Raw genomic sequence first — 21324 nt, forward strand, 5'->3', positions numbered from 1 at the left:
TCCCCTTGATAAATTTTATTGCAGGCTACTTCACAGCATTGCCTATAACGTAAAGAGTGATTCTTCTATTTGCACTAACATTTTCTAGTAATGCATGTCTGTTTGCATGTTAAAATGAGTTCTGCATGTTATATCCCTGTAGTTGAAAGAAATGAAACGAAGTGATAAACTTTTGCATGCTTAATCTATGAACATGCTTTAAATATGCGTGTTTGCTGAAGTATTTTACAAAAAACAAAATGATTATAATTTGAAATATTAATTTTTGCCTCACTTGTCTTTGCATTGAAAAGAAAATTCATTTGCAACTCTCAATTTGAATATTCTAAACAATATAAAAATGTGCCATTATTGTAGTATGATGCATGTTTCTTATTTCATTGCTCTTTTAAATCCATGAAATTTAGTTTGGGGGTGGGGGGGGGGGGGGTCAACATTGCTGCAAGTTTTGTTAATTTAAAATGGATTTTACATATATCCCTATTGGTCAATCAATTTTATCCCAAATTAAGTTAAGAGGGTGGGGGGGGGGGGGGGGGGGTGGTCAGTGAAAAAACTATGTAAATTCAGTTTTTTATACTTCATTGAACTTTTGATGTCGTCCCTTATTGCATTTGAATTGTCAATGCATGTCATGTATGTTATTCTCCTTTAATAAATTGGGTTATAAAACATTATAAATTGTGACGGAAAAACATATCACATGTTGATATTAAAGGAAGGTACATCTCTGTTCTCGTCACAGGTACGTATCAGGAAAAGGTGATATTTTCAGTCTTTTTGGAAATAGACGTCCATAAAAGAAACAAAAAAGAAATTCTTGAAGTTGCCTATTTTCCCTGGAATATCTTAGACCTTGAAATGCTCAATGATAATTCACACATTACATCTTCCTTTACTGTTTCATACATTTTTGTACTTTTATGCATGAAACTTTTTGCATGAGTTTATTGATGAAAACCAGTTTCAAATGATCATTTAAATGAAATGCTTTATCATTTTAATTAGATAAATGCAATGTTTTAATTATGAAACATTTTGTTTGGTTATTTTTGTCCTCTTTGTTTTGAATTTAAGTTAAAAGCTTATTTCAGCTTTTAGAAATTTTGTTAAGATATTTTGCTTTGAACTTTTGAATTTTTAAGTTGATGTTTCTATTAACTGCATGCAAGTTTTGAGAATGTGGTTGCTGTTTGCATTTTCAGGGCGTGGTCACCGACGGGTTGGTTCAGATGAAGGATACCAAATTAAGAGCACCTCCCCAGTATTTATAAACACCGCCCACATTCCTGTCAGTTCTGGACAAACATTTCATCAAGTCAGTACTTTCCCAGGGTCCATAACAGGAAACAGGGCAAATGCCCTCCCACAGAGATCTGTATCCCATCAACCTCAGACGTCAGAGAGGGTACCAGCTACAGGGTCACGTCATGCCTCATGGACGTCAGACTCTGGGGGAGGGATACAGATAGAGCTGATCCCTCCCAGGAATACACAGTCATCAGATATTCAGCAAGGTAATTGATGTTAAATATTTTAAAGACTCATCAGTTGTTTTTTATGAATAAATTAAAAATTTATAGAATGTCAATAACAATACAGTGTTCACCCCGATATTTCATTTAGCACTTGGTAAAGAGGGGAAATTGAAATACAATTTTGTTTCTAAAAATTACAGCATCACATCCATAACATAATCTTTAAGAAAACCACTTCAGATATCATTACATCCATAACATAATCTCTAAGAAAACCACTTCAGATAGCATTACATCCATAACATAATCTCTAAGAAAACCACTTCAGATAGCATTACATCCATAACATAATCTCTAAGAAAACCACTTCAGATAGCATTACATCCATAACATAATCTCTAAGAAAACCACTTCAGATAGCATTACATCCATAACATAATCTCTAAGAAAACCACTTCAGATAGCATTACATCCATAACATAATCTCTAAGAAAACCACTTCAGATAGCATTACATCCATAACATAATCTCTAAGAAAACCACTTCAGATAGCATTACATCCATAACATAATCTCTAAGAAAACCACTTCAGATAGCATTACATCCATAACATAATCTCTAAGAAAACCACTTCAGATAGCATTACATTTGAGATTCTAGCATCACAGTACCATGATGCTAAAAGTCCCTGGGAAGAACACTGGGACAGCATCCAACCTAATACACAATTTCTGAAAAAGTACATTGTAAATTGTCATCAAAAGATAGCTTTAATGATAGGGAAGGACAAACAAATACATGTAGTTTTTCGACTTGGCATAAACCATAAAAATGTTCTTTAGAGTAAGGGGTTATATACATGTGTCTGAACATGTCAAGAAAAAGTTTGTCAATGTAAGCAGGTTGTTGCGTTTGATGTTTTGAAATTAGCTGGTCAACATCTACCTTCTCATAAATGGACTGAAACACCATCCGCCTACTACAAAAAGAAAACTATTAAAATCTCCTGTTTTATCTTGGGTTATTCCTCTTTTGTTAGTTAATTTTGAGCATTGAAGTTCATTGCATTGGTTAAATGTTATAGCTGTGTGGAAGTTATTTTTATTTGCATGAATTCTTTGAATTTAAATGCATGATTTCTTTTACATATGTACAGTAAATTCAGAAATTTATGCGATGTTTTTGTTATTGCGAAAAATTTGACAGAGTTATAATAGCAATAATTTAAACTCCCATTTTGAAATATTTTACATGAGTTAAATAGGATTTTTTTCTCAATATCGCAAAAATTAAAATCGCATTATAATCTTTTAAAATGACAAAATCACAATAATAAATGTATGCAATAATTTCTGAATTTACGGTACATGTAGTTATTTAAAATTTTCATTTCTTTTTTTATGAGTTATATATTTTTTATGTTTGGAATATGGAATGTTAAAAAAAGGAGTTTTGGAATCTCTTTATTTATTACAAAACTTGATTTTTTTAAGGAAAAATTATTGTTTTTAAGGGTCTGATATTTACTTTATTACTATCATCATTCTTATTCCTTTACTCTGAATTTAAAAAAAAATCATAGACACTCTAGAAATGAGGGCAATATTTCAATCACCTAGTCTATCCTTCTGTTTATCTAATCATCCAACAAATATAGAGCCATACTTTTCTTCGAAAGCACTGATTGTTATCAAAACATTTAAAACAATTGGTCCCAGAAATGAACGTGTTGGTGAAAAGTAGATGTAATATCTTATAATTATAGAATAAGTACATACTTTTTAAGTAACACAAGCACATGAACGTACCTTTAAGAAGTAAAAGTACATAAATACAGGTGTGTATGCAATAAATAGACAATCATCTGAACAGAAGAATTCCAGATATAGGAAATTTTCCTCTTTTTTGCAATCACGGGGGGGCACAGGACGTTTACCCTTTTTTTACCTGTAAAACGATAGGACATTTGCACTTCTAATAGTATGGACATTTGCGCTTTAAATTTTGATTCACCTGTTTTAAATTGACCAGACATTTGCGCTTTTTACCTATATAGTACCTACATGTAATTTTATTTGATAAGTAAATAAATTCAACTTTTTTTTGTTCATTAGTAAGTTCACGTTAACACAGTCATAGACATGGAGTTTAAAGTTATAGGGAATAGTACTTGAAAAAAATGTAAATGTCATGATGTTTTTTTTTATCGTTTTGATCAAACCCTCAAAAGTGTAGATCTTTCATGTAGATGTTCCTTGAAAATTGTAATGCAAGAATTAAAACGGACAATGAGACTACTAATAGTTTGAGTCATAAAAGATGTTGGTGAAGATTCTTTGCATCCTAAGGATTTACAGCTTCACTCTGTATCAAAGTTTATGTACAGAGTAAGAAGAAAATCTAAACCAAATTTGCCGAAGTCAAGAGAAGATTTTCTTTTTGAAGGTTATCTTTAAAAACCTTTAAAATCCAAAATCTCTATCTGGTCAAACCTTCCGGTCTTTAACCCAGATAAAAGAGGAGGGAAACCACTAAATATTGCAAAAGCGCAAATGTCCTTTAATTTAAGCGCAAATGTCCTTTTATTTAAGCGCAAATATCCTATAATTTGAAGCGCAAGTGTCAAAAAAAAAGAGCGCAAATGTCCTATGAAAAAGCCCAAATGTCCTGCGCGAACACGGGCATAGGCACGATAAGACTCCTGAATCTGTATACATACAATTTTAGGTCATAGAAAAGTTAGTTGTACTTTCTACTAAATTTTAAAAAGCTCATAAACCATTGTAGACTGTTGTTTTTTGTTCCTGTGTTTTAATCTTTTTTCTATATATCACCCAAACAAATATTTTTTTCTCACAACATATTTATATTATTTACTCCTACTTTTCTGATATCGATATTGTTTAATGAAACTACAATTTCATTATATTTTGTAAAACATAGCTATTAACATTTTAATCAGGACCAAGTAGAAGTTGTTTTTTGTGGAGTGTTCATAGCAATCTAACAGATTTATTACATCTGTAGGCCTAGGTCTTTTATAAATTTTCCATTTTTTCATCTTCCCAACTGTCTTTGTACCGTGAGTTTTAGACCATCACGGTTGTGTTTTTAGATAAACAATGAAAAGCAAAGAATTCAACAGTGATTCTAGTAAAATTAGATGTCTTGCTGTCATATTATTTGATGCAGAAAAAATGAAAAAAATTGTCTTTACACAATTTTATCATTGATCAATATTATTTGTTCTGTTATAGGTACTGGTCTGTCAAATGCTGAAGCGTTTGCTATGAATCTGGTCTACCATTCCTTAGACCAACAATTACAGGTAAGTTATATATTCTGAATATCAATTGAACAGTTTACTGAATTTGTACTTGAACCTTATATACTAAAGTACCACATTAAGAGACAGAGATGCATGCTGACAGGGAATCAGTATTGCAAATCCAAATTTTTATCGGGATTTTTTCTTTCAAGATTATTCTTTTTTTTTAATTCTGTGTGATTTTGGGGATTATGGTCCCAACAGTTTAGTAATTATGAACTAAAAAGGGGCACAAATAAGCATTTTTGTAGTTTCCAGACAATAAATTGTGTTAAGTGTATGAATCTATCTGGAATTAAACCACAAGTTTCCATACCTCAAAGGGATGGTTAGGATTGACTTTGGGGGGTTAATGCTCAAACCATATAGGAATTTGGGACCAAAATGGGGGCAAAACTAGGTTTTTCTGATTAATGGACAATATAGACAATTTAAAGGCAGTGTAAGGGAGGTAATCCAAATACATTTAAAGTACAATGTTGTGTATGATTGGATTTACCTTCCTTTCACTGCTTGTAAATTATGTATAAAGATATGTCCGGTTTGGAACTATTTGCCTAAAAAAAGGGTGTGTGTGGAAAAAGAATTTTTTAAAGGAGTGGGTTGGAAGTTTTGGTCAATTTGCAACAGCATAGTGTAATGCACTAAAGCAAAAAAGGGGACGTAAACATTTCTTTTTTGTGAAGGGGGGGGGGGGGGGGGAATTTGCAACAGCATAGTGTATTGCACAAAAGCAAAAAATATAAGAATACAAATCATATAACCAATTCTAAGTTCTTTGACTACAGTCAGAGCCTATTATGTGTCAAATATTTAATTACAATCCAAATTCTGACCTGTATCAAGCGTGAATATTGTGCCCATTTTTGCCACAACTGTTCAGGGTTGGACATCTGCGGTCATATTCAGCTGCACTAAGCGATGCAATTTATTTTGTGGATACATAGTAAAATAGTATATTTGTAGATAATGAATTCCTTTGCATTGACAAAGTTTAAATACATACTTATTAGGAATTATTCTTCTTGAACTTTTAAACCATGGTTTGTCTTTCCCCATGAAATTCACGAATGTTGTTTCTGAATGGAAAAAAATAAATCAAAAGTAAATTTAAAGCTGCAGATAATGAAAAGTTGTATAGATTTTAGGTAGAGGAAAAAAGCATATGTCTTTTATAATAAAACAAACGCATATGTAACAAAAATTCAGGAAAGAAATCTGAGTTTGTTTTTTTAGGAAATTCAGTCAATTTACACTATCTTTATACTCTTGCATTCTGGTAGTCACTTTACAGTTATCTGATTTCAAATTTTAGTTAAAACAAAAAAACACTTATAAACAAAACAAAAGATGATACCACTGCTTGTATACAATAAAATTGAGAATGGAAATGGGGAATGTGTCAAAGAGACAACAACCCGACCAAATAAAAAAAACAACAGCAGAAGGTCACCAACAGGTCTTCAATGTAGCGAGAAATTCCCGCACCCGGAGGCATCCTTCAGCTGGCCCCTAAACAAATATATACTAGTTCAGTGATAATGAACCCCATACTAATTTCCAAATTGTACACAAGACAAATATAGGTTAACATATACTCTTCTTCATTTCAGCCAATAACACCTTACCCCCCAAGTCAGGAATCAATGGAAATATACCAACAGCATTGTGAGGTAAGACCAAATAAAATATCTTTATTTCCTCCCTCCAACTCCCCGTTGTGAAATTGTGATTTTGTTGCCAACTGAAAGAGGTTGTAACTATATATAATTATAAGTTTAAAATCTCAACTGTTTATAACATGAAAGTTTAACTTTTATACCCTATGTGCCAATATACAAGAACTCTACTCATACTAAATTTTGTTTTATGGTGCTCATTTAAAAGAAAAAGAGTGTACCCTATTTAATATAAAGGTTATAGGTTATAAAGAATAAGTGTCATTTGATCACATATGCAAAATATATGAAAATAAAAGGAAAAGAAATGGTAGATCTATGGAGTATTATAGCGAACCCTATTGAACCTTTCTATAGATTCACCTGCAAGTTACCTGTCCATTTAAACTTTTGACAGTTCTATTGTCCCATCTAACAAATACAACAGGTATTGTTCTCTGTATAGTTTATTTACTAAGACCTTTAAATTTCTTCTAAGAGAAATATATCACTCATCGATTAATCTACCTCAGTAGAAAATTTATCTGCTAAATTGATAGAAATTACATGTTTCACATAAAAAAAAAAAGCCTGTGATTTCGTGTTTATTAAACATTTGTAATATTTTTTTCAATATGTTCAAAATAAATAATAACTTAATCATAAACAGTTTGTTTTTAAAATAAAAAGTATTGTTCGTATGAAAATTTGCATATTTTAGTTTTTGTTTAGTTATAGAATACTTTTAATATGTAAACTGTTACTGTGCCCCCATCAACATTTTTAGGGTTTTTTTATCAAATTTTTTTTGGAAATAGGAATAATGTTAATTTTTTTTAGGAATCAACTTTTATTAGTGTTTGAATCAGTGTTTACATTCAACAGATTGAAAATATAATACATTCAAACTCATATACAGTTTTTTGTAAATAGTACACATGTTATTTCCATCTAATTTAGCAGATAAATTTTTAACTCAGGTAAATTAATCAATGAGTGATATATTTCTCTTAGAAGAAATTTAAAGGTCCTGGTGAATAAACTATACAGAGAACAATACCTGTTGTATTTGTTAGATGGGACAATAGAACTGCCAAAAGTTTAAATGGACAGGTAACTTGCAGGTGAATCTATAGAAAGGTTCAATAGGGTTCGCTATAATTCATTACAAAAATATTATTGTGGTCAACCTACATGTAGTCCTGCGTATCTGAAAGAACAGATGCACTACTGTTATGGATTACATGTACCAACTACATTTGTATTTTTCATTTAGTAATTGATCAATTCCTTAAAATAGAAAACGCCGTTAATGATACTTTGTCTGAAATTATTGAAAGTTCTAAAACTACAATTTTCTGATGAAAGACAAAAATAAAGATTCCACAACTGTAACAAGTGTGTTACGATATTTCTCCGCTGAGACAGTTAAATTTTAATATTTAAAGCGTGAGGCTTTGCGGAGAGTGGAGAAATATCATAAACACAAGTTATAATTGTGAAATCTGTTTCTCTAATGATTTTTATCCAATTCTTTTTCAAAGATTTGAAGAAAGTTGTGTACTTTTCATGTGATGTCATCAGGCATGGTCGCCTTTTTTCATGACGTCACAATAGGAAAATTTAGAAGAAACAAAGAAAATTTAACGTCACAATAAAATTTCTACCAATCATTTGCCGAGAACAAATTTTTCACTAGAGATTAGAAATATTTTTCTCACACTGTTCAGGAAATGTATAAAAAGCATGAAAATTAGAGAAACTGACATTCTCTTTCAACACTATTTCTCTGTCAATCACATCTTCCAAAAAGTCTGCTCTTGTTTGATATTTTTCTTCTTACAAGTTATTTTCAAAATGAAGCAAGGTGGTCGTGTTCCTAATATAGATTTTTAGGGAAATTTTACATGATATATTAATCTTATAAATGTTTGTAATTAAATCGTACAAATCCCAAAACATGAATTTAGAAGAATCTAAAAGAACGATCCTTTGAGTAATGCGGTGATCATAAAACAGTGATTTATGTTGAAAATCCCAAATGCTCTCAAATTTAAATTGGTACTTGAAAAGATTTTCTAGATGCACATTTTGCTTAAAAACACGTAAAATTTCAAAGAGGAACGTTTCCTTGTGTATCAGGCCATTATTAAATGCTGCTGTTTACCATTGATGAAACAAGTGTTTGATTCAATTAGATCGCAGGTGAAGCATAGTTTTGATATGTTAGTTATTATTTCGTCTACGTCAAATTTTATATCTCATTCACTTCAAAGAATGCTGTACGTAAATTGGTATCTGAACCATTATTAATTGTAAATTGTATAAAATGTTTTCTCTATTTGATATCATGATTCGTAATGACAAACTCTGCCATCTTTATCCGAGTGCAATTGGCACGATTCTTTCCCTGATTACAGTTTTTATATTACATAGCTTAAATTTTATTGTACTTAATTTCAACATAATTATAAAAGCATGATATATGATAAAAAAAGTTCTGTTGGCGCAATATCTTTTCTGAAAAACAAATGCTATTCATAGCATCTAAACAATTATTACAAATTGATAGCTTTTTCCATTTTCAGGGAATTTTCAAATTAGTCGTTAATGAATAAGACGGGAAAAAATAAAATGTTTTTTGGTTTGGTTTGCATCATAAAATAATTTTTGCAAGTTACAAAATTCTTCAACGAATCTTTGGATTAAAAACAAGTGTGATGTTCACATTAACGGTAGTTATTATCACCTGTTAAGGATTAGCAAGGGATAGGTGTAAATTTGAATTTAATTCTAGCCAATATGTAAATAATTAACTACAAGCATTTAGTATTTTTGTGAGGATTAAATCTGTTAGAAGAATAAACAACTAAATTACCAAGGTTGAATTGAAAATGTAAAATTAAACACCCTATTTCTGCCAGTTCTGTTATTTAGAAACTAGATAATTTAAGTCTTTTTGATTTGAAGTAGTTACTTTTATGCTTTATCATAACATTTATTAGAATTTGAAGGCTTCTGCAATTGCTGTTGGGGGATCGTTGAAGGTTATAACTTTATAGTACTGTTTCAGATCAGAATGATAGTCATATATAAGTTTTACCCTTTTTCATCTGAACTTACATTTGTCCTTCCATCGATCCGTCCGTCCTTCTGTCTCAAAAGATTTTTTTTTTTCCAACTAGAGTTTGCCTTAACCAAATGTTATGAAACTTATACACAATGATAATCATCACAAAACTCAGATCTTGGTTTAATTTGAGTAGTGTCACTGTTATCATTCAAGAGTTATTTCCCTTTATAAGGTCATATATAAAAGGTGGCATGGACAGGGCTGTTTAGCCAGTTAAGATCATTAAAAACATTCAAATCATTTGTTTTCCTATTTATTTATTCTCAGATCTATTTAGATTTAAGTCAGTCATGTTTCAATTCTATAGTATAAATCCCAAAACTCAAGTTCTTTTTTTTTGGTGCCTTTTTCACAAGTTTAGTTTATAGATATATCAATGGTGTTTATGTTTTAAAATGTACTTGTAAATACAATTCAGTTCAGTTTAATTAAGGTCACTGTGATCTATATTTTATGACAGGGTTTTTTGATTCAGTTCTACTTTTAGGTCAGTGTCTTAAAAATAATTATGCCCTTTTCCTCCTATTTGTAAGTGTTATTGTATGGGGAATAGCCTATCTTAATGGCAATTGTCAATCATTTAACAGAGAAAACGTTATGAAATTGGAGTTATGTAACATACTAAGACTAAGTTCAAACCACATTTCTTATCTAATGGTTATCCTGTATGTAATTACAACGGGATAGAATACCAGTGCATTTACAAGCCACTTATTTTTTTAGCAGCGTTGAAATATAAATCGGATAAATCTAGACACAACTGTCAAAACACGAAGATCTAATTCTCTGTCAAGTGCAAATGATGCAACATTACTTGTGAAAATGTGAAAAAGAAATTAAATAAATAGAAACTATCTTCTTTCCGTGTCTGACAGATGTTTTTATTTTGTTATTCGAGACTGTACGATTTTTGGTTTGATTAGGACTAAGTCATTTCATGCTGAAACTCAACATTGATTTTTGGTTTGATTTAAGTTTGAGCCATATCGTGCTGCTCCTCAACATGAAATTACAAGAGCAATATTAGTATAGGGAAGAACTAATGTTCTTTTATTGTTCTATGCATGGTAGGCATGTCTGCTGTTGGATTTATTAGAGACTAAAATAAGTACTTTTTATTGTTACATAATGGGGTTATGGATAAGTGTCAATTTTTTACTATGAAGTTATGGATAAGTGTCAAATTTTTTCATGGAGTTAGGGATAAGTGTCATCTTGGTAACACAAGCAGGGGTCAAAATAAGCGCTAGTCCGGTAGTCCTGGACTAGTATAATTTGCGTCTGACCAGTCGATTTTGTCAGCTGGTGAAGTAGGAATTTGTCGATAAAATAAAAAATCACTGATTGCATCGCAATTTCCGTTTGTTTACAAAACAATTTACCTGTAAAAACAATTACACGGTACTTGGGGGTATTACAATTGATCAAATTAATTAATATTTTCGGTGAGCGTCCTTCACAACAATATAAAAGTGGAAATTTTTGGAAGGAGTTAAACCGCCGGACAAAAAAATTAAGATAACTGAAGATCAAAAGGAAGATCGAAATAAAGTATACGAAAGTGACATAAGGAAACGCAAAACCAAAAATCATGGGAAAAAGATCCTGAATGGTTGCGTTTTATAGTAGATCGGAATTTAATGAACTGTACAATATGTGAAAAATTTGCAGTGACAGACCCAGATAGGAAATGTATTTTCGTAACAGGATCGTCAAATTTCAGATTGGATTCTGTACTTGCTCATAAGCAATCAGAACAGCACATGTCGAATTAATGTCATTTTTGAAGGACCAGTAGATTTGGAGCTGGACCAGTAGAGTTTTCAGTCCAGTGGTCCGGCGGGCCAGTACACAAAAAAGCTTAAATTCGACCCCTGAACACAAGGCAGTGTTTTTTAACATCTTTGATCTTCGTAATGGGTAACCTTTTAAAAGCCTTTGACCCCTCTACCATTATGTCAACTTAAAAAAAAGCATTCAAAGTATGCATTTTATACAATGTAATGAATGACCTCAGGCGGACAAACATTTCCAGATAGGCTACTAGAAATATTTCTATCATTTTGCAGTTACTAAGGAGCATTTCAAGGATAAGGGGGGTTCCAACCTTATTATATTCCCATTCAAATGCATTGATCATCCCAAAAAATTGGGAGTCCCAACCCTAGCACTCGCCAACTGGATCTACCCCTGCATTAAGAAATAAAAAAAATGCCTATTTTAAACTCTTTCAATATCATCACTTGAAGAAAAAATTTTCATTAAAAAATCGTTGTTTTAAAATAATTTTCATACAAACCACACTTGTATAATGCTAAAGGTTAAGGTCATCTTTTATCAGCGTCTTTAATGTACAAATAATGAGACTAAATTGCGATTTATGCTTTTAAATCAGATGCTTCTAAAAATGTGGGATAAAGTTCTGATGGTTATATCTGATGATAAATGATCCAAAAACTCAAATGTATTCATCATCGTAGAAAAAGAAAATATTTTAATAGCTATTTTTGATGGTTATAATTTTCATTATCGTTCAGAGATAAATGACTTATGATGTAATTGTACGAGTAAACATGTCAGGAGTGAAATTGTTTGTTTATTATCAAATATGAAATAGTTGTTATTTCTTTTATACAATGACAAAAAAAAATATGGATTTTTGACATTTAAAATGAAATATTTAAAAATTTTCGTTTTAAAAAAAATTAGAAATACTTAAATTAAGATAAAATATAAATTTGCTGAAATCTTATGGTTGCATGTTTGAATTGAACTTTGAATTAGATTTTACATGAGTTTTGTTTCTATAAACATCCAATAAAACAAAATTCTCCCCTTTTCTGAGAAAAATTTTGCTGATTATTAATAGAATTACTGAAGCATGACTGGAGTAGATCGGCCACTGAAAATATCCAGTATAGAAAGGGGATTCCTATTTTGAGACTAATCTGGAGAATAGCAAGTTGATGTATTGACCTGCTAAATATACAGTATTCCCTTTTGTGCAAATAGAATTAAGCACGGTAATTGTTCTTTTTATTTGTTGAACTGACTTGACATCAGTGTTAATCTTGGTCATACCGCTATAAATTAACAAGTACAGAAGTATGGTAATCCATTAGGAATTCATAGCCAAGCATTTAAACAAAATTATAATGTCATTACATCCAAAATAATTAACTAATATTCCATCAAAGCGTCCTTTAACCCTGAATTAATGCAATCTAATCGTTAACATGGGAATATCATAAAACATAGCATTTTTGTCTTAGATGTAATTTCCAAAGATCGTAATTTTCAAAGGATAACCCATTTTGTACCATTGATTGGGCGCTTCTGTTGAAGATCAACTAATGACAGTTTATGGCCTTTAATTAGCGAGTTATTCTTTTGACCATGTGATATATGACAAGTTCTATGACTATTAAAATGTCTGATACGTTTAGAGTAAAAAGAAGTTCAAGAAATATGTTATATATTGTGCACTTTGTTGATATAATATTGACGAATAAATCTGCGGTCATTGGTTAGTAGTCCTCTCTCAAGGATATCGGTCAATTGCCTGCATGTTAATCAATATAATGCAAATCTAGATCCATTTTAACAGTCACACAATACACATAAATAGGAAGATGTGGTATGAGGGTCAATGATAGAACTCTCCATCCAGGTAACAATGTGTAAAAGTAAACAATAATACATCAAACTGCGTCCTTCAACACAGTTTTGGCTTACATCAAACAGCAAGCTATAAAAAGCCCCAAAATGACTAGTTTAAAAAAATTCAAACAGGAAACCACAACCGTCTAATCCATATAAAAAATGGGGAAAAAAAAGACTTATGAACAACATCAACAAAGGATAACCTCTGAATAACAGGATCCTGACTTAGGACACTTAGGACAAATGCAGCATGTTTAAAAAATTATTTTACGCTTCCCCTAACCTTGGACAGTGAGGTACCGACTAGATATCAACAATCAACACAAGGTCCAGGACTCCAGATAGTTAGACTTGGTACAGGCACAAAATATCCTAGGGTGAGAACAGTTTTATTGGTCACAAACCTTATACTCCTTTGCATCTCTAGAATAAACATTTTATTGATGCTGTTTGGGAATTTGTTCACACCTTTTACTTAGTTTTGGACCATATATAATATGTACTGTATTTAGTATTTTTGGATACTGATTTTAGTTGATTTCCTGGGTACTTTTGACTCACAAATTTAAATGTCCAATAAAGGGAGCATTTTCAATTGGTCATGAGCATGCTGACTTTTGTAAAACTACGTAAAATATATCCACAAAAATACAAATATTCCTTTATTCATGAAAATTGGTGCCCATGAAAAAAAATGGATTCTCACGTACTGTGACCTATAATTGTAAATGTTTGTGTCATTTTGGTCTTTTGTGGACAGTTGTCTCATTGGCAATCATACCACATCTTCTTTTTATACGACCGCAAATTTTGAAAAAAATTTCGTCGTATATTGCTATCACGTTGGCGTCGTCCGAATACTTTTAGTTTTCGCACTCTAACTTTAGTAAAAGTGAATATAAATCTATAAAATTTTATCACAAGGTTTATGACCACAAAAGGAAGGTTGGTATTGATTTTGGGAGTTTTGGTCCCAACATTTTAGGAATTAGGGGCCAAAAAGGGCCCAAATAAGCATTTTCTTGGTTTTCGCACTATAACTTTAGTTTAAGTTAATAGAAATCTATGAAATTTTGACACAAGGTTTATGACCACAAAAGAAAGGTTGGGATTGATTTTGGGAGTTTTGGTTTCAACAGTGTAAGAATTAGGGGTCAAAAAAGGGCCCAAATAAGCATTATTCTTGGTTTTCGCACAATAACTTTAGTTTAAGTAAATAGAAAATAATGAAATTTAAACACAATGTTTATGACTACAAAAGGAAGGTTGGTATTGATTTTGGGAGTTTAGGTCCCAACAGTTTAGGAATAAGGGGCCAAAAAGGGACCCAAATAAACATTTTCTTGGTTTTCGCACCATAACTTTAGTATAAGTAAATAGAAATCTCTGAAATTAAAACACAAGGTATATGACCATAAAAGGAAGGTTGGTAATGATTTTGGGAGTTTTGGTCCCAACAGTTTAGGAATAAGGGGCCCAAAAGGTCCAAAATTAAACTTTGTTTGATTTCATCAAAATTGAATAATTGGGGTTCTTTGATATTCTGAATCTAACTGTGTATGTAGATTTTTAACTTTTGGTCCCGTTTTTAAATTGGTCTACATTAAGGTCCAAAGGGTCCAAAATTAAACTTCGTTTGATTTTGACAAAAAATTAATCGGTTGGGTTCTTTGATATGCTGAATCTAAAAATGTACTTAGATTCTTGATTATCGGCCCAGTTTTCAAGTTGGTCCAAATCGGGGTCCAAAATTAAACTTTGTTTGATTTCATCAAAAATTGAATAAATTGGGTTCTTTGATATGCCAAATCTAACTGTGTATGTAGATTCCTCATTTTTGATCTTGTTTTCAAATTGGTCTACATTAAAGTCCAAAGGGTCCAAAATTAAACTTAGTTTGATTTTAACAAAAATTTAAATCTTGGGGTTCTTTGATATGCTGAATCCAAACATGTACTTAGATTTTTGATTATGGGCCCAGTTTTCAAGTTGGTCCAAATCAGGATCTAAAATTATTATATTAAGTTTTGTGCAATAGCAAGTCTTTTCAATTGCACAGTATTGCGCAATGGCAAGAAATATCTTATTGCAAAATATTGTGAAATAGCAATTTTGTTTTTAATTAGAGTTATCTTTCTTTGTCCAGAATAGTAAGCAAGAAATATCTAATTGTAAGATTTTTTTTTATTTAGAGTTATCTTTCTTTGTCCAGAATCAACTTAAATCTTTGTTATATATACAATATACAATGTATATTCACTTTTTACTACCAACTGATAAATTAAAATAATCTTTACCATTCAGTGATAACAAGCAGTTTTTTTACATCTTAATATTTTATGATGTATTTAAATGAGTAGTAATTGTTGCAAACTCCATTAGAAATTTTAATTGAGATTAGTTTTGGAATAAGGGAAAGGGGGATGTGATTAAAAAAAATGGGTTCAATTTTCTCATTTGAAATTTCATAAATAAAAAGAAAATTTCTTCAAACATTTTTTTGAGAGGAATAATATTCAACAGCATAGTGAATTGCTCCAAGAGAAAACAAAAATTTTAAGTTCATTAGAACACATTCATTCTGTGTCAGAAACCTATGCTGTGTCAACTATTTAATCACAATCCAAATTTAGAGCTGAATCCAGCTTGAATGTTATGTCCATACTTGCCCCAACCGTTCAGGGTTCAACCTCTGCGGTCGTATAAAGCTACGCCCTGCGGAGCATCTGGTTTATATCAGTATGCATTTCCATTTGTAGAATACTATAAAGTGACCTTTATGTCTATCTTGATTTTCTTGTGGGTGAAGTTTAGACCTGATAATTGATGAACCCTGCTTTATATTTTACCATCTTGTCCTGAAAATGGTTGATACTTTGAATAGCATGCCCAACTTCAAATGTAGCATTCTTAAAGTTTGATTTTGTTCTCCACTTTTGAATATACTTCCTCATTACCAGGAAGAGAAAATTGTATTTGCTTTAATAGCTATCATATTTGAAGAGGGAAACAATAATGTTCTCAATGAAATTATTTAACTAGCATTTTCAGATGCCCTTTACAAATGGATACCATAAAGCATACTAAAAACATGTCTATTATAATTAATTAAAGATTTTTTTGTACACACCGATAAATCAGTCTAAATTTATAATCCCAGCAGTGAGTGGAAATTATTAAATCTCCACATCAAAACTTCACAGGCCATCACACATGAAACATTAGATAAAGACTGTGGTACTTTGAAGTTTTACTAATATATAATAGTAGGTAATAGATTGTGACAAGGGTACCATCAAACTTGGCTGGTTCTCAAAGGAGAAAAGAATTGTTTAACTGTTTTTTTATTATTTGATATCATTAATTGTTTTATATATGAGAATTTGGGTAATTTGGACAGGAGGTTGGAATCATAAATTGACCAATATGTTTGTAGGTTTATATTTGTTTGTGGTTGTTTTTTTAAGTTGATGCAAGATGTGTAGAATTAAACTGGGAAATCTTGATTTGTATCTCATTAGTATTTTCAGTAAAAAAATAACTAGATAAAGATGCAGCTTTACCACACATTAGACTGAGAAAAAAAAACTAAATTTGGTCCTCTTAATGCCCCCCTCTTTCATCACACTTTCTGTGGTGTTCAAAGTTTCCTGCACATGCTTAAGGTGTTACCCAACACTTTCACTAAAATCAACTTGGCTCGTTAATTTCGTAAAATTTTGACAATGTATTTACTTTGACCCTTTAACAAAAATATGAAAATTTCTAAAATTTTGAACAAACCGTTATGTCACTGGTTAGCAGTTTGACAAACACCTATTTTGATCATTGAGAAGCTTGATATTCCCTTCACAACACAACGTAATTAAAACATTTAGCTGACTTTACAGAGTTATCTCCCTGTAGTGTTAGGTACCGCCTTAACTTGTATATGATTTATGTGTCCCTGACATGGCGGATGGGGTATTGTCTGTCTGTAGGGACTTCCAAAAAATTTGTTTCCATTCTCTAACTTTTAAAGTTTGCCTCAACCAAATGTTATGAAATTTATATACAATGCTTATTACCATAAAACACAGATCAAGTTTGAATTTGAGTTGTGTCACTTTTACTGATGTCTAGAGTATGATTTGCCCCTTTCCAAAATTGAAAAAAAAATGTGTATTTTATTCGTTACCGTTTCTAACTTAAGTTTGCATGAATCAAATACTATAAAACTTGCACACAATGCTTATTACCTCAGTTTGAATTTGGGTTGTGCTACTCATACCTTTCTGGAGTGCTGTTCCTTTATATCTATGATGAGTTTATTTATAATACAAATGCACGTTGATTTCTTCTTGGTGTGTATCTAATATTTGCCACTGTATGTAAACCCATCCATATCTATCTATCTATTTTTTTGTCCCTTAAAAATTGACATTTTCTGGATATACTTGAATTACTCAGACTATGCTCTATTCCAAACTATTGAAGTTTTGCATGACGCATATTTAAAAGTGGTTGGCTCTCCAGTGTTATTTTGAACTGTACCAAAAATTGGCCAAAATAATCAAATTAAATTATACTCTGTTTTTAACTGTGACACAGTAAAATTAGTTTAAAAGTGTTTATATAGATATTCATCATGGACATACAAGATTCATTTCTGCAGCAAAATTGTTGTAAATGTGTTTTATATATAAAATTTCCATTTTTGCAGTTTAATTCATGTTTTATGTCACAAAATTAAGCACTGACTAATCTTAAAATAACTGATATTAAGGGCTGAGTATTTTGTATATTTCTAAAAAAAAAAACAACATCATACAAAAGAATTATTGAACGAACATATAATACATCAATTAATTCCATAAATGTAATGCTGTTTTTCACAAATTGCAGGGGGAAAAAAACATTTATTATACCTTGACTATTTTGATGGAACAACTTTTAGCCAAATAATAAATATATTTGTACTGTTTCTGTGTTTTTATACGACCGCAAATTTTGAAAAAAATTTCGTCGTATATTGCTATCACGTTGGCGTCGTCGTCGTCGTCGTCCGAATACTTTTAGTTTTCGCACTCTAACTTTAGTAAAAGTGAATAGAAATCTATGAAATTTTAACACAAGGTTTATGACCATAAAAGGAAGGCTGGTATTGATTTTGGGAGTTTTGGTCCCAACATTTTAGGAATTAGGGGCCAAAAAGGGCCCAAATAAGCATTTTCTTGGTTTTCGCACTATAACTTTAGTTTATGTAAATAGAAATCTATGAAATTTTGACACAAGGTTTATGACCACAAAAGAAAGGTTGGGATTGATTTTGGGAGTTTTGGTTTCAATAGTTTAGGAATTAGGGGCCAAAAAAGGGCCCAAATAAGCATTATTCTTGATTTTCGCACAATAACTTTAGTTAAAGTTAATAGAAATCAATGAAATTTAAACACAATGTTTATGACCACAAAAGGAAGGTTTGTATTGATTTTGGGAGTTTCTGTCCCAACAGTTTAGGAATTAGGGGCCAAAAAGGGACCCAAATAAGCATTTTTCTTGGTTTTCGCACCATAGCGTTAGTATAAGTAAATAGAAATCTATGAAATTTAAACACAAGGGTTATGACTATAAAAGGAAGGTTGGTATTGATTTTGGGAGTTTTGGTCCCAACAGTTAAGGAAAAAGGGGCCCAAAGGGTCCAAAATTAAACTTTGTTTGATTTCATCAAAATTGAATTATTGGGGTTCTTTAATATGCCGAATCTAACTGTGTATGTAGATTCTTAATTTTTGGTCCCGTTTTCAAATTGGTCTACATTAAGGTCCAAAGGGTCCAAAATTAAACTTAGTTTGATTTTAACAAAAATTGAAACCTTGGGGTTCTTTGATATGCTGAATCTAAAAATGTACTTAGATTTTTGATTATTGGCCCAGTTTTCAAGTTGGCCCAAATCTAGGTCCAAAATTAAACATTGTTTGATTTCATCAAAAATTGAATAATTGGGGTTCTTTGATATGCCAAATCTAACTGTGTATGTAGATTCTTAATTTTTGGTCCAGTATTAAAATTGGTCTAAATTAAAGTGCAAAGGGTCCAAAATTAAACTAAGTTTGATTTTAACAAAAATTAAATTCTTGGGCCTCTTTGATATGCTGAATCTAAACATGTACTTAGATTTTTGATTATGGGCCCAGTTTTCAAGTTGGTCCAAATCAGGATCTAAAATTATTATATTAAGTATTGTGCAATAGCAAGTCTTTTCAATTGCACAGTATTGTGCAATGGCAAGAAATATCTAATTTCACAATATTGTGAAATAGCAATATTTTTTTTTAATTAAGAGTTATCTTTCTTTGTCCAGTATAGTAAGCAAGAAATATCTGCAAGATTTTTTTTTAATTGGAGTTATCTTTCTTTGTCCAGAATCAACTTAAATCTTTGTTATATTCAATATACAATGTATATTCACTTTTTACTACCAACTGATAAATTTAAATAATCTTTACCATTTAGTGATAACAAGCACTTTTTTTACATCTTAATATTTTATGATGTATTTAAATGAGTAGTAATTGTTGCAAACTCCATTAGAATATTTTAATTGAAATTAGTTTTGGAATAAGGGAAAGGGGGATGTGATTAAAAAATTGGGTTCAATTTTTCTCATTTGAAATTTCATAAATAAAAAGAAAATTTCTTCAAACATTTTTTTGACAGGATTAATATTCAACAGCATAGTGAATTGCTCTAAGAGAAAACAAAAATTTTAAGTTCATTTGAATACATTCATTCTGTGTCAGAAACCTATGCTGTGTCAACTTTTTAATCACAATCCAAATTTAAAGCGGAATCCAGCTTGAATGTTGTGTCCATACTTGCCCCAACCGTTCAGGGTTCAACCTCTGCGGTCGTATAAAGCTACGCCCTGCGGAGCATCTGGTTGATATATGCTATGAAGGCTTTACACCATCAATTGGATTATGTCTTCATATTTTATAGCTAGATGCATTTGCAATTTATTTGAAAAGCTTGATTTCTATAAAACTCTAGATGAAGTCAAAGGGCACATTAGGTTTGCACTCCATATGTCTGTCTGTCCATCTGTCAGTCCAGCAAATCAGGTGCACTTGACTCCAATATGAATTGACTAGGATTGTAGTTTGGTCATAATTTAGGTCAGTTGTTTTCTCTGGGCACTCTGCCTTCCGCCACCAATAAAAACTGGCCATGACCAAATAGCCCAAAAGTGGCATTATAAAAAACATAAAATCAAAAAATCAAATTTTTTGTATTGCTGTAATGCTGATCAAGGCATTTAGCTTTCATTCATTTGACTGTAATAACAACCATTATTTTATTTCATTACAGCTTGCTCAAGAATACCTTAAAGTACAGACAGAGCTAGCTTTACTTATACAGCGAAAGTGAGTACACATTTTGTCATACCCCAATTTCACGGTCCACTGAACATAGAAAATGATAGTACGAAGTTCAGGTTATAGTTTTTGGTCAAGGTAGTTTTTGATGAAGTTGAAGTCCAATCAACTTAAAACTTAGTACACCTGTTCTTTTATGATATGATCTTTCTAATTTTAATGTCCAATTAAAGTTTTTACCCCAATTTCACATGTAATGTGAGTGGGGCATCCGTGTACTATAGACACATTAATGTTTTAATATGTACCACAGAAAGGTTTTGACCAGGTTTTACTGTTCACTTAACATTGAAAGGGCATAGTATATTTAAAATTAAAGACAAAAATTCTTGTTTGATATATTTTTATACCCCATCTGTGATAGTGGAGGGGCACTATGTTTTTCTGTCTGTGTCTGTTCTATATTTCGTCTGTCTTCATGTTGAAGTTTTTAGTAAAGGTAGTTTTTGATGGGGATACAAGTTAAAATCCAATCAAGTTGAAACTTAGAACACATGATAGCTATGGTATGATCTCTATTTTTACTGCCAAGTTATATTTTTTCACGGTCCACTGATTTAGAAAATGATAGTGCAAGTGGGGCATCCATGTACTATAGTTCTCTATAGTTATCGCCAGTTAAGTTCAAAAACATGAATATGGGCGGACA

At 31.3% G+C, this 21324-nt stretch overlaps 1 protein-coding gene across 7 annotated transcripts in view; it reads left to right on the top strand.

The window, feature by feature from the left end:
- Positions 1 to 21324, top strand: part of LOC134687095 (mitogen-activated protein kinase kinase kinase 7-like) — a 65403-nt gene that overhangs the window by 20769 nt on the left and 23310 nt on the right. For 6 of the 7 annotated variants that reach the window (XM_063547074.1, XM_063547075.1, XM_063547077.1 and 3 more), the window contains 4 exons: positions 1206 to 1517; positions 4736 to 4806; positions 6420 to 6479; positions 20608 to 20663. In XM_063547074.1, coding sequence (XP_063403144.1) covers positions 1206 to 1517; positions 4736 to 4806; positions 6420 to 6479; positions 20608 to 20663 — 499 coding nt within the window. The remainder of the gene's footprint in view (positions 1 to 1205; positions 1518 to 4735; positions 4807 to 6419; positions 6480 to 20607; positions 20664 to 21324) is intronic. The other variant, XM_063547080.1, reaches the window with a different exon arrangement.

The sequence above is a fragment of the Mytilus trossulus genome, chromosome 10, assembly GCF_036588685.1.
Source record: "Mytilus trossulus isolate FHL-02 chromosome 10, PNRI_Mtr1.1.1.hap1, whole genome shotgun sequence".
Classification (NCBI taxonomy): Eukaryota; Metazoa; Mollusca; class Bivalvia; order Mytilida; family Mytilidae; genus Mytilus; species Mytilus trossulus.